The sequence below is a fragment of the Procambarus clarkii genome, chromosome 14 (genome assembly GCF_040958095.1).
Source record: "Procambarus clarkii isolate CNS0578487 chromosome 14, FALCON_Pclarkii_2.0, whole genome shotgun sequence".
In the NCBI taxonomy this organism is placed as follows: domain Eukaryota; kingdom Metazoa; phylum Arthropoda; class Malacostraca; order Decapoda; family Cambaridae; genus Procambarus; species Procambarus clarkii.
This window is the reverse complement of record NC_091163.1, coordinates 17,948,837-17,961,759: the sequence shown is the minus strand read 5'-3', so window position 1 is coordinate 17,961,759 and position 12,923 is coordinate 17,948,837. Positions and strand designations below refer to the sequence as shown.

At 39.5% G+C, this 12,923-nt stretch overlaps 1 protein-coding gene and 2 non-coding genes across 3 annotated transcripts; 1 reads left to right on the top strand and 2 right to left on the bottom strand.

The window, feature by feature from the left end:
* Nucleotides 1-62: 62 nt before the first annotated feature.
* On the bottom strand, nucleotides 63-135 carry TRNAV-UAC (transfer RNA valine (anticodon UAC)). The gene has a single exon. It is a non-coding gene; the product is annotated as a tRNA-Val (tRNA).
* A 492-nt stretch (nucleotides 136-627) lies between these two features.
* Nucleotides 628-700, top strand: TRNAV-AAC (transfer RNA valine (anticodon AAC)). Its single transcript has one exon. It is a non-coding gene; the product is annotated as a tRNA-Val (tRNA).
* An 8,640-nt stretch (nucleotides 701-9,340) lies between these two features.
* LOC138364744 (uncharacterized) lies at nucleotides 9,341-10,291 on the bottom strand. The gene has a single exon (XM_069324712.1). It carries the CDS (start codon nucleotides 10,289-10,291, stop codon nucleotides 9,341-9,343), a length of 951 nt encoding a protein of 316 aa, XP_069180813.1.
* Nucleotides 10,292-12,923: the final 2,632 nt, after the last annotated feature.

The following is a 12,923-nucleotide window of genomic DNA, read 5'->3' as shown; positions in this document are numbered from 1 at the left end:
TTAAATAAATATATAATCTATTTCATATAATGCTTATAGAAACCCAAATAACTGTTTATATTTGCTCTCGCCAGAGCTCGAACCTGGGATCTTCTGCGTGTAAAGCAGACGTGACAACCTCTACACTACGAGAGCCGGGAGGTCAGAGCAGACGGTTTGACTATTAAGGAATTGAATCCTTATCGTAACAGAGTTTGCTAGCTCGCAAGAGAGGTTTCAAGCTATAAACAACATACAAATATATATTAAAATATATATATTTGTACCTAAAGGTTTGTAATATATATATATATATATATATATATATATATATATATATATATATATATATATATATATATATATATATATATATATATATATATATATATATATATATATATATATATATATATATATATATATATATATATATATTTGTACCTAAATGTTTGTATAAAATGTATATATTTGTATATATATTTATATATATATATATATTTGTGATACATACACAATACAATTGTTTGTATACACCCCATACAAATGCTGCAACACGATACAACTGAAACAATGTTCGTTAACACAGCAGCACTTGCCTGTGTTTACAAATGTTATAACACACATTCATATCATTACCTTCACTCAGCTCTCGTAGTGTAGTGGATATCACGTCTGCTTAACACGCAGAAGGTCCCAGGTTCGAGCCCTGGCGAGAGCAATTTTAGATTTCATCATATCTATTGATTTCCAACAGCAAATCTATTCTTAAGCATTTGTGATCGCTTTTCAAATTTGTGCATCATTGATCTTGATATTGGCAAGAGTGCACCAGGCCAATCATACTATGACAAATCAGTTTAACAAATATTTAATAATTTGTTTGACTTGTTTAATATCAATCTCATGTAATTGATTCCGTGTGATCGATCCCATGTCTATCAATGATCCCACATCGTCAGTCCCATGCCTACCAATCCGACGCGATCGATTTATCTCCAACAGTAAATTTCACGCCATCAAATTATGTCTAATTTTGAACGTAAGGTATTACTAGTCAAGATTAATGATTAATACTTACATCAAATGTGAATAAAACATTTAGTAGCACTATTGGCTTAAGTGAATGAGACTGCTGGTTATAGTGTACACAGTGGTTGATAACTTTATTGTGGTCTCAATAGGACCAGGACTCACTAAAGCAAACTTGCGAGTGTGTCCAGTCTTCATTCATGACAGTTTAGTCTGTTTAGTCTGCATTAATAACAGAGTTCACGAGCTCCGAAGAGCTTCGATCTCAACCCGAGGCCATTAATATTATGGATGACCACGTATAGCGCTTTGGTAGGTGGTAAACTTCTGTAATAAATGTAGATTAATTATCATGAATGAGGTCAGGGGGGACCCTCTCTCATAGGTGTACATATATATATATATGTCGTACCTAGTAGCCAGAACGCACTTGTCAGCCTACTCTGCAAGGCCCGATTTGCCTAATAAGCAAAGTTTTCATGAATTAATTGTTTTTCGACTACCTAACCTACCTAACCTAACCTAACCTAACTTTTTCTTCTACCTAACCTAACCTAACCTATAAAGATAGGTTAGGTTAGGTTAGGTAGGGTCGGTTAGGTTCGGTCAAATATCTACGTTAATTTTAACTCCAATAAAAAAAAATTGACCTCATACGTAATGAAATGGGTAGCATTATCATTTCATAAGAAAAAAAATTAGAGAAAATATATTAATTCAGGAAAACTTGGCTTATTAGGCAAATCGGGCCTTGCATAGCAGGCCGAGTACGACGTTCTGGCTACTAGGTACGACATATATATATATATATATATATATATCTATATATATATCTATATATATATATATATATATATATATATATATATATATATATATATATATATATATATATATATGCGAAAGAGCCTGAATGATCCCCAGGACTATATGCGACTGAAAACTCACACCCCAGAAGTGACTCGAACCCATACTGCCAGGAGCAACGCAACTGGTATCTACAGGACGCCTTAATCCGCTTGACCATCATGACCGGACATAAATAAGTGATTGCCATCGAAGTGATAGCCAAAACCATCGTTGACAGGGTTTTCAATAGCAGACAAAAACCAACTGTATATTGCCGTTATGTAGATGACATATTTGTAATAGTAAAAGACTCAGATGAACTAATTGACCTAAAAAGACATCTAGAGAGAGAGAGTCAGTACTCCGATTTACACATGAAAATAGTGAAAATAACAGTCTGCCATTCTTGGATGTACTAATAACAAAAACAGGAACCTCTTTAAGCACCAACGTATATACCAAGCCCACCAACATAGGATTATGCCTGAACGGTAGAAGTGAGTGCCCCCAAAGATACAAAGCCAGTGTTCTCAATGCTTATATTCGTCGAGCGCTTACCCACTGCTCTGAATGAAGCAACGTGACTAGAGAGTTTGAAAGAGTAACTCAGGTATTGGTGAACAACGGATATAGCAACGCGGAAATAAACGCTGCTATAAGAAGACACTTGGACCGTTGGTATAATCCTGAACCTAGAACAGAAACCACAATACCTCCAATAAAATTATATTACAAATCAACCATGCACAGTGAACATATAAAAGAGGAAAGAATAATGAAAGAAATAATCCGTAAAGGAGTAAAAAGCATTACTCCTAACCAAAACATAAAACTGATAATATTCTACACAACCAAGAAGACTTCCGAACACCTTATCAAAAACAGCCCGAAGCCGACAGAGAACCCTCTACAGCAGTCAAGCGTTGTATACATGTACACTTGCCCCCACGAAGGATGTAACCTTCAATCTAAGTACATAGGTATGACGTCGACCAAGCTGACGAGGCGTTTGACATGCCATCTTCAATCCGGTGCCCCTAGGAATCACATGAGACAAGCCCATGACATCACCCTAACAAGAGAAATGTTGAACAAGAATACCTGTATAATAGACAAAACCCAAGATGCAAGAAGATTATAAATTCTTGAAGCAATTCACATAAGAATAGGAATTCTGGGGTATTTAACCAACCAGAACTCCAATCCTCTCACAGGCAATGAGATAGTGTTGGACCTCTAATGCTCTTTCATCGGTTCCTGTTATATGGGAAAACTCAGTGTTATAAACTTCAGCTACTGGAATAGGGTAGTCTGTGCATTAAGCATTTGGCACTGAGTTTTCCCATATAACAGGAACCGATGAAAGAGCATTAGAGGTCCCACACTATCTCATTGCCTGGGAGAGGATTGGAGTTCTGGTTGGTTAAATACCCCAGAATTCCTACCTCTCTTATGGCTTTGAAGTATGGTGTAGTGGATACAGCATGCAACTGCCACCTTGATGGCCAGTGTTCGAGTCTCCTGGTGGGTTGAGTGTCTAAAAAAGTTATAAACTTCAGCTACTGGAATAGGGTAGTCTGTGCATTAAGCATTTGGCACTGAGTTTTCCCATATAACAGGAACCGATGAAAGAGCATTAGAGGTCCCACACTATCTCATTGCCTGGGAGAGGATTGGAGTTCTGGTTGGTTAAATACCCCAGAATTCCTACCTCTCTTATGGCTTTGAAGTATGGTGTAGTGGATACAGCATGCAACTGTCACCTTGTTGGCCAGTGTTCGAGTCTCCTGGTGGGTTGAGTGTCTAAAAATATATATATATATATATATATATATATATATATATATATATATATATATATATATATATATATATATATATATATATATATATATATATATAAATATAATAAAACTCACACCCCAGAATATATATATTTTGGGGTGGGAGTTTTCAGTTGCGTGTATGCCTGGGGACCATTCAGGCTTGTTTGCATATATATATGCACAATTCACACAAAATATTTAAATCAAAATGAAAATAAATCAAAATCTTTGAAAATTCAAATTATCAATGCAATTAGGAACATTGATATGGAATTGTAACATATTTAGTAGAGAATGTGTGTTGCTCTTACATGCAACAGATTGTGCTGTTTTTCAAGAAAAGCACTGTTTTAACTGTCACAGGTGTGGCATCTATACATATACTTACAAAATGAACGGTTTGGTAAACAACCCAGCTCAATTCCATCACAATATCACACAAAATAATTCAATAAAAATGAAATAAATCGAAACCTATGAAAATAAATTTTATCAATGCAATCGGGAACATTGAAATGGAATTCATGACATATTTAGTATAGAGTGCATGTTGGTATTATGTGCAACAGATGGCGCTGTTTTTTCAAAAACGCATGTTTTTACCTATCAGAGGGGTGACATCTATATAGTAGGTATATACAAAGACGCGCCTATTTGATTGCAACGTTTTGTCAAAATTTCAAAGAAATCGGTGAAGAACTTTCGGAGAGTACAGCTTGTGTTGCTCTTACCACAGTGCTATAAATGGCACTGTTTTTCAAAAAAACATGTTTTTTCCTGTCACAGGTGAGGCATATCTATAGTAGATATATAAAAACACGTGCCTATTCGAATGCAACGTTGTGTCAAAATTTCAAAGCAATCGGTAAAGAATTTTCGAAGATTTCCCTCACATGAAAAACACAGTTTTTCAGAAGAAGCATGTTTTTTCCATCACAGATATGACATCTACATATTATGTATATGAAAATCTACTCGCATGCGAATGGAACTTTGTATGAAAATTTCAAAGCAATCGGTGTAGAACTTTTGGAGATTAGCGATTATGGTCAAACAAACATTTCCATTTTTATTTATATAGATGTTAGAAGTTATGCATATACGTAGGTATGTATGGTAAAGATAACAGAGTTCAAGATACCAACTGGAAACAATGTTGAAATTAACAAATGTGAATTTTGTTGTGTTAGTAAGAAGACCTTATATGCTAATCACCTGCTTTATCTTGCCTCTGTGAGGGCCATTTAAGATAATGCCAGTCAATGTAGCTACCTGCACCACAGAATAGACATAAATTCACTTTGTCAAAGACAACGAAGCATGTCAGCATTATTCGCAAACAATAAAACTTCCCAAATTTGATGAGAAAAAAATAATTTCATTCACTTGAAAGAGTGAAAAGTGTAAAGAAAGGAAGACATAACTGTAGTTTGGTAGATTATAAGGTAACATAAAAGACGATACATCGATTGTTTCGCCCGTAAGAGACACATGTTAACGACCGATTAGTTAGAAAAGGAGTGCTCGCCTAGCTCTGGGCAGAGGCGAACATGTCGCCTGTGAGCTCCTGGTTTGCTGACCCGTAGTAGTTTGTGTTTGTGAGCGAACTCTTGGGGGCCGTGGTGGCTGGAGGGATGGCGGCCCCCCTCTCCCCTGTAAAGCGGAGGGATACCATTGGACTAGAATTTACTGGCCCAGCGTCTTACCCGGCAGTTGAGGTGGTGATGATTGATATGTTGTGGGTGGATGTTGCGTCTGTGTGTGCAGCATTCAACTAGCATCCGGGCATTGAGCTGTTGTGAAATTCTGTTCCGCGACTATGTATCGTGACTTTGTGGACCGTTATGATGGGATTACGTTTACTCTGTCTGAAGGTGGTGGTTCGGTTGAAGTGTCGGACATGTGCAGTGAAACTACCTATATGGCGGTTCATGGTGCTCCCTTTGAATTCCCTGACTCTCATCTCCAGCGTCACTTTTCCCGGTATAGGTGGGTCTTGAGTGTCCGGATGAATGCAATCTCCTCTGAGCGGTGGAAGGGGTATCCCAAATGGGACCCGAACTATGGCGCTGTGCTTGAAGGACCCCCATCTCTTCATCTCTGCTGCTTCTAGGCTTCATGGTACGCGTATTCTATGGGGGTCAGCCCCGGACTTGTTTCTGATGTGGACTCTCGGCCCATCAGGCTGCGGGTTGTGATGCGAGCCAGGTCGGGCCTGTGAACCTCTTCGGGAAGGAGAACTTTCCCCCGTTGGCGGTCCTGGACCTGTCGGAAGGTGCTGCTGTGGTCAGTGATACAGTCATCTGGTGCCCCGTTGCCGGTCTCTGATGCCATCTTCGATGTAGCTGTGGGTGTCGGGGTACTGATTAGAGCATCTCCGGCTCCAGCACCTCAGCTACCCTCTACCTGCCTCGTCTCCAGTCGAGTCTCCAGTTGTGTCTCCTGTGGTGTGTGGTCTCGTGCCCCCGGACGTCGTGGCTGCGCCCCGGCCTGTACTGTCTCTGGCAGCTGTGTCTGCAGCCCAAGTCGACGTGAACGCTGTGATGTCTCCTGCGGTGTGTGGTCCTGTTCCCTGGGTCGATGAGGCTGCGATGTTGAGTGATCGTGCGCTGCGTAGAGTTGCGCAGCCGACCAGAAGTTCTGCTACAGTGCCTCCTGGCTGGGATAATAGTTCCGACGACCTGCGTCCAAGCGTTCGCGGCGAGCTTTGAGTCTGTCTCCGCCTCGTGGTGTGGTCTGGGCCGACGTCCGGGATTTTTGGGACTCCGAAAGTTTGTCTTCTGAGGATGATGATGCGGGCGAAGTTGTTGGAGTGCCTTCGGCTCCTGTGGGCTGTGTTGCATCGGTGATGGATCCTGTGGTGGGATTGTCGCCTGGCCCTGGTCCTGTATCTTCTCTGGCTGCATCTGCATCCCCAGTTGCTGGTTCCCCGTGTTGTGAGGTTGTGGCACCGGCCAAGGTTGCGGGAGAGGGTGGGGACTTGGTGCTAGTTCTTAAGAAAGATTCTGTTCTGGCGGTCCCTGTGCCTCTTGCATCTATGTCTGTGCCTTTCGCGCATCAGCCCTGGGTGATGTCGACCGCTGCGTAGATGCCCTCTGCTCAGCCATCCTTTGTTACTCCGCCCTCTGCAGTGTCCGCTCCTGCACCATCACCCTCTGTGATTGTGTCCCCTGCGACTGTGCCAGCTATGATGCCGCCCTGTGTCCGGCCAGCTCCTGTGCTTCAGTCCCATGTGGTTCCACCGTCTGTACCGAAGAGCTCTGTGTAGCCTCTTCCCATGATTTTCGCCCCCGTCGTGAAGGGCGCCGAGCTGGATGTTCCTGATTTTATGCATCGATCGCGAGGATCACATAGTCATTTTAACACGTTCGCGGAATTGTGGGCTCGGTGGGATGCCTACAGGAAGAAGTACCTGCTGTGATTTTTTTCATGTGTTTCTTGCCTGGTTATTGTTCGGTTCTAGTGCTGTAGTGTTCTTTTTTCTGACTGTATTTCATTGTTACCTATGTTTATGTTACATATTGTGCATTGTACGACTTTTATTTTCCTGTTCTACAGTTTGTCAATGTGTTTCTTGCTTTGTAAATGTAAATTATGCTGTTGCTGTGGGGAAAACCTGACTCCAATAAATAATAATTAAATATATACTTCGATAGCTATGAAGGACCACCACTTTTTGAGAAAAAGTGGAAAACAAAGTAAAGCAATGGAAAACTGATCCCTAGAACTAGTGTCCTATGGATCTTAGTGAAACTGTATTTCTGATACAAATGGAGTCAAATTAACTTACACAAAATTGGGGGGTTACATGCTAAAAGATTAATACATCCCTAGCATTATTCTGGTGCTGGTTCTTCACCAGAGTAAATAAAATATGAAAGTAAATAAGGTTGAATATATAATATTAATTAGAGGTAAATGCTCCTCAATATACTACTGAAATGTTGAACAGTATCAGTAAATCAATGGGTTAATGTAACTGATCTCTTTGATTGATCACTACTGTAACTACAGAGTTATTGCTACAGATAAAAAAGGGACAGCTTAGCTGTAAATCTAGTGAGGTGTAATCAGTTGCTACGCTCCACCGACGACATATTGCATTGGGTAAATTATTGCACGGAACGGTGGGAAGCCTAGCACCTCAGTTGACGTCGCCTTGGTACTGAAAGGCAATTAGATTGTAGAAATCTTCTACATAATAAGTAACTACAAATAAATCCTAAATCATGAGGATAACTGTAGGAAATTTCAGCCAATATCTGTGCAATTTATATTCAAGCACTATAAATTTCTTCAAGAGAGAAATAATGCAAATAATCATCTATTTAGATTGTAAAATTACTCAAGACACGTACGGGATTTGTTTGTTTGTTCTACGGCCTAACGACAACTAGCCTAAATGTTAATTGTGGCCACATAATTTCAAAAAAGTAAACCTAGCTGCCGTGCCGCGTGTCCGTTGATGTGGAGACTTGAGCAATTCTTCGTCCTCCAGCTTCTGCTTGAAAGGCGTTGACTTTGGAATTGCTTATATGCTAGTTGAGGACACGGCTATTGTGCCAGATAACGTGGCACCACTCTACTGGTCGTGGGAGCGAAATAAATGGCATCAAAACGTAGCTCTGCTACACGCTGTCAATGGCGTCCACGTCGTGCTCTCTCGTTCTCTTGTGTCGTCTGACGCTCTCCCGTCTTCCTCCTCTTCCTTATTGCGCATGCGCGGCTCTCGATAGACATCTCGAGCGTAAATGGATATGTATATATCGCAATTGACTAAGGAAGGAAGAGGTAATGATGAGTATTAATATCACATTAAATTCTTCTGTGATAAAATAGAATTTCTTGTAACATAAATTGAGTTATTAAAGTTGTGCAGCCAATCGAGAAAATTAAAGTAAAATCATCTACATTAAAGTAATTTCCTCTAGAATGTTTAATATCAACTAAATAAGGGAGTTCCAGTAAGTAGTAGTATACTACGAAATTAAACTTATTAGTAAGTAACTATTTTCAGTAAAGGAAATGATAAACTGGACTCTTGTTATAAATCCAACTAAATGTGGAGAGAATTCATGTTACTGCCTGTCGTTCCTCACGTCGTCACTCTGACTAGGAAGAATCTGGCAATATGTGTAAGTAAATAATGATAATGATCAAATCTACAAGTTAGTAATTTTAGTAACTACTTACGGTTAATATAAAGGTTGCATAAAATACAAAGATGTATAAAACTGTTGGTTATTTCCAACATAACTCCGGGGAGAGAAAACTCAGGTCGTAGTTCAGGTATTAGTACTAACGTACAACTGTTTCTCTATCCTCTAGCTATATTCATGGGTTAGTAGGTTAGTACGCACCTAACGAATGTCCCGAATCTGTGGTAGAAGACTAAGTCAACATGGGGACGTAAATAAACATTGAAAATTATTGATTAATTCCTTTGTAAGAAACAGAAGGATATTAACAAAAAATAAATTATGAATAATTGATTCATTTAAGATTAAGGAGACCTTCTCAATACAGTGAGGCTACTGTCCAGGGTCACTATGACTCGTAAATAATTACTGGACATCAACTCATCAATGCATCAGCGTGGTCACCTCAAGTTTAAATGATAAGCTATCTACTCTTGAATAGAATCAAAATATTGTTTAAGTTTCTGTTTGCAGTTCTGAGTGTACTTCTGGATGGTTCCATATTTCTTGTAAGCAAGCTTCTCCTGCCACAAAGTTAGATCCATTATCCGAGATCATTAATTTTGGGCAAGATCTTCGTGCAGCAAATCTGCGAAAGGCTTGCAGAAAGGCTTCTGCACTCATGTCAGAAATGACTTCTAAATGTACTCCGCGTGTGGTTGCACACGTGAAAAGGCAAATGTAGGCTTTCACTGGAATCTTGTCAGGTGAGCCTGTTAAAATTAGTGCTCCTGTATAGTCGACACCTGTGGTTTCAAAGGGACGAAGGTGGACGACTCGCTCCTTAGGTAGGGGCGGTGGACCTGGATAAGGACACACTCGAGTATCATATCTCTTGCAGATTACACTAGACTTGATTAAAGATTTGACAGTTTGGCGACCTTGGGGAAGCCAAAAACATTGTCTGATTTCAGTAAGAGTATCTAATACTCCACCATGCAATGTATTATACTCATGGTAATGTAAAACTATGAGAGTAGTAATGATGTGGTGACGTGGAAGAAGTATAGGATTCTTCGTATCTAAATTTATTTCTGCGTGAAGCAGACGTCCGCCGCATCTCAAGATGTTATGGTTGTCTGAGTCAAGCCAGATACCCAGAGACTTACTCAACCTTTTTGGGAGATGTTCATATTCCTTCTTATAAGTCTCTTGTTGAGCTTGTTTGACCCAATATTTGATGGAACTAGGAAATCGATACTTGATCCCCATTTTGTTGATGAAATCAAATACCATTTCTGTAACTCTTAGTAATTTGCTTAAATTGGAATAACGATGAGGATTGATAGCTAAAGTTCGAGGGGGTTCTGGATCCACAACAGGGGTAGTGACATTGGTCACAATGACTTGCGGCTTCTGTTGGGGCCACTGACCACTAACTAGCCATTGGGGTCCATTAAACCACATCTCGGTTTTAACTAATTGCTTTAAAGTCAAACCTCTTGATATATAGTCAGCTGGATTGTCCTTGGTTGGGACATGTCTTAATTTATAACCAGCAGACAATTCTCGAATTTCCCTTACTCGATTGCTGACATAGGGAGCTTTGTTGTTGTCGTTTTTTACCCACTGCAATACTGCCTCATTGTCTGACCACACTACTATTTCACTAAGGTGAACATTACCGAGGGTTTTGATCAGGCAATGAGCCAGTCTTACACCTACTAATAAGGCAGTTAATTCCATTTGGGGTAGTTGTGGGGGAAAACCTGACTCCAATAAATAATAATTAAATATATACTTCGATAGCTATGAAGGACCACCACTTTTAGAGAAAAAGTGGAAAACAAAATAAAGCAATGGAAAAACTGATTCCAAGAAATATTGTTCTATGGATCTTAGTGAAACTGTATTTCTGATATAAATGGAGTCAAATTAACTTACACAAAATTGGGGGGTTACATGCTAAAAGATTAATACATCCCTAGCATTATTCTGGTGCTGGTTCTTCACCAGAGTAAAAAAATTATGAAAGTAAATAAGGTTGAATATATAATATTAATTGGAGGTAAATGCTACTCAATATACTACTGAAATGTTGAACAGTATTAGTAAATCAATGGGTTAGTATAATTGATCTCTTAGAAATCACTACTGTAATTGCAGAGTTATTGCTACAGATAAAAAAGGGACAGCTTAGCTGTAAATCTAGTGAGGTGTAATCAGTTGCTATGCTCCACCGACGATGTGTTGCATAGAGCAAATTGTTGCATGGAACGGTGGGGAAGCCTAGCACCTCGGTTGACGCCGCCTTGGTACTGAAAGGCAATTACATTGTAGAAATCTTCTACATAATAAGTAACTACAAATAAATCCTAAATCATGAGGATAACTGTAGGAAATTTCAGCCAATATCTGTGCAATTTATATTCAAGCACTATAAATTTCTTCTAGAGAGAAATAATAAAAAATCATCTATTTAGAATGTAAAATCACTCAAGACATTCCGGGATTTCGGGGGGCTGGGGGTTCTGAATGTGACTCTGCAGCCCGTCCTCCAAAAATGGGGAGGTAAATGTAACAGCCCCATAAGTGCAATTATGTACTATGTATGACAGTCAAGAATTTTACTTATTTACACTTAGTATTAAATCGTACTGTCAAATATATTGTGAATATTTGAATTTACCTGAAAAGCTGAATAGAAAACCACGACCTAACCGAACTGTCTTAGTTTTTGAAGATAAGTATTTTATTGGTTTTTAATTACAGTTACTAATTAACCAATAGCTATATTGATATTACAGTTTTATAAAACAAATAAAACTAAACTAAAATATTTAAATAAATTGTAAAGTAACTCAGGATATTTCAAATTTTGAATAAAATCTCTATGGTTTAATAAAACTGAAAAAGAAATTTCTGATCTTTAAAACTTTTATTCATCTAACTGAATTTTTAAACGTCATACTAAAATTCTGAGTGACTTAACAGAAAACGAGGATAATAAATGGGGAGGTAAATGTAACAGCCCCATAAGAGCAATTATGTACTAAGTATTAAAACGTACTGTCAATTCGGAGGATGGGTTGGACCCTGGCACGCTATTCCGTTCTGAATTCTAGCGACCCCGACCAGCCTATGTTCGTCCCTTACCCCAGACCATTCCCTATGTCAATTTGGGTGAAGTTGGCCCCAGGCGTCTGGCCACCATCTTTGGTGAGATAAACAAGTCAGAAAACAGACGTTTCTCTTATAGGTACTTTTTCTCTTTTTAATAGTTTATTTTGGGTGGAACAGTCTATATTTTGTAGTCATATCTGGCTGGCTAGTTGTTATGTATATGTAGTTGTGTGGATCTTTTTCACTTTAATGGTCTTATTGTCCGTTTCGGTGGGCTTCTTATATTTTTAATTGGTCTCCAAAAATGTTGTTCTCGTGCATTCTCCGTTTTTCTTTGTCTTCAGGTTTGTTCGTCTTTTCCTCTTTCTGTCTCTGTTATTTATCTTTCTGTCTCTTATTTTTTGTTTTTCAAGTTAGATTAGGGGTCATTAGCAGGGGTGTTGATGTTCCGAATGAAACTGCAAGCTAACAGCTTGTCTGTCTCTCTCTCTCTCTCTCTCTCTCTCTCTCTCTCTCTCTCTCTCTCTCTCTCTCTCTCTCTCTCTCTCTCTCTCTCTCTCTCTCTCTCTCTCTCTCTCTCTCTCCCTCTCTCTCTCTCTCTCTCTCTCTCTCTCTCTCTCTCTCTCTCTCTCTCTCTCTCTCTCTCTCTCTCTCTCTCTCTCTCTCTCTCTCTCTCTCTCTCTCTCTCTCTCTCTCTCTCTCTCTCTCTCTCTCTCTCTCTCTCTCTCTCTCTCTCTCTCTCTCTCTCTCTCTCTCTCTCTCTCTCTCTCTCTCTCTCTCTCTCTCTCTCTCTCTCTCTCTCTCTCTCTCTCTCTCTCTCTCCTCTCTCTCTCTCTCTCTCTCTCTCTCTCTCTCTCTCCTCTCTCTCTCTCTCTCTCCTCTCTCTCTCTCTCTCTCTCTCTCTCTCTCTCTCTCTCCTCTCTCTCTCTCTCTCTCTCTCTCCCTCTCTCTCTCTCTCTCTCCCTCTCTCTCTCTC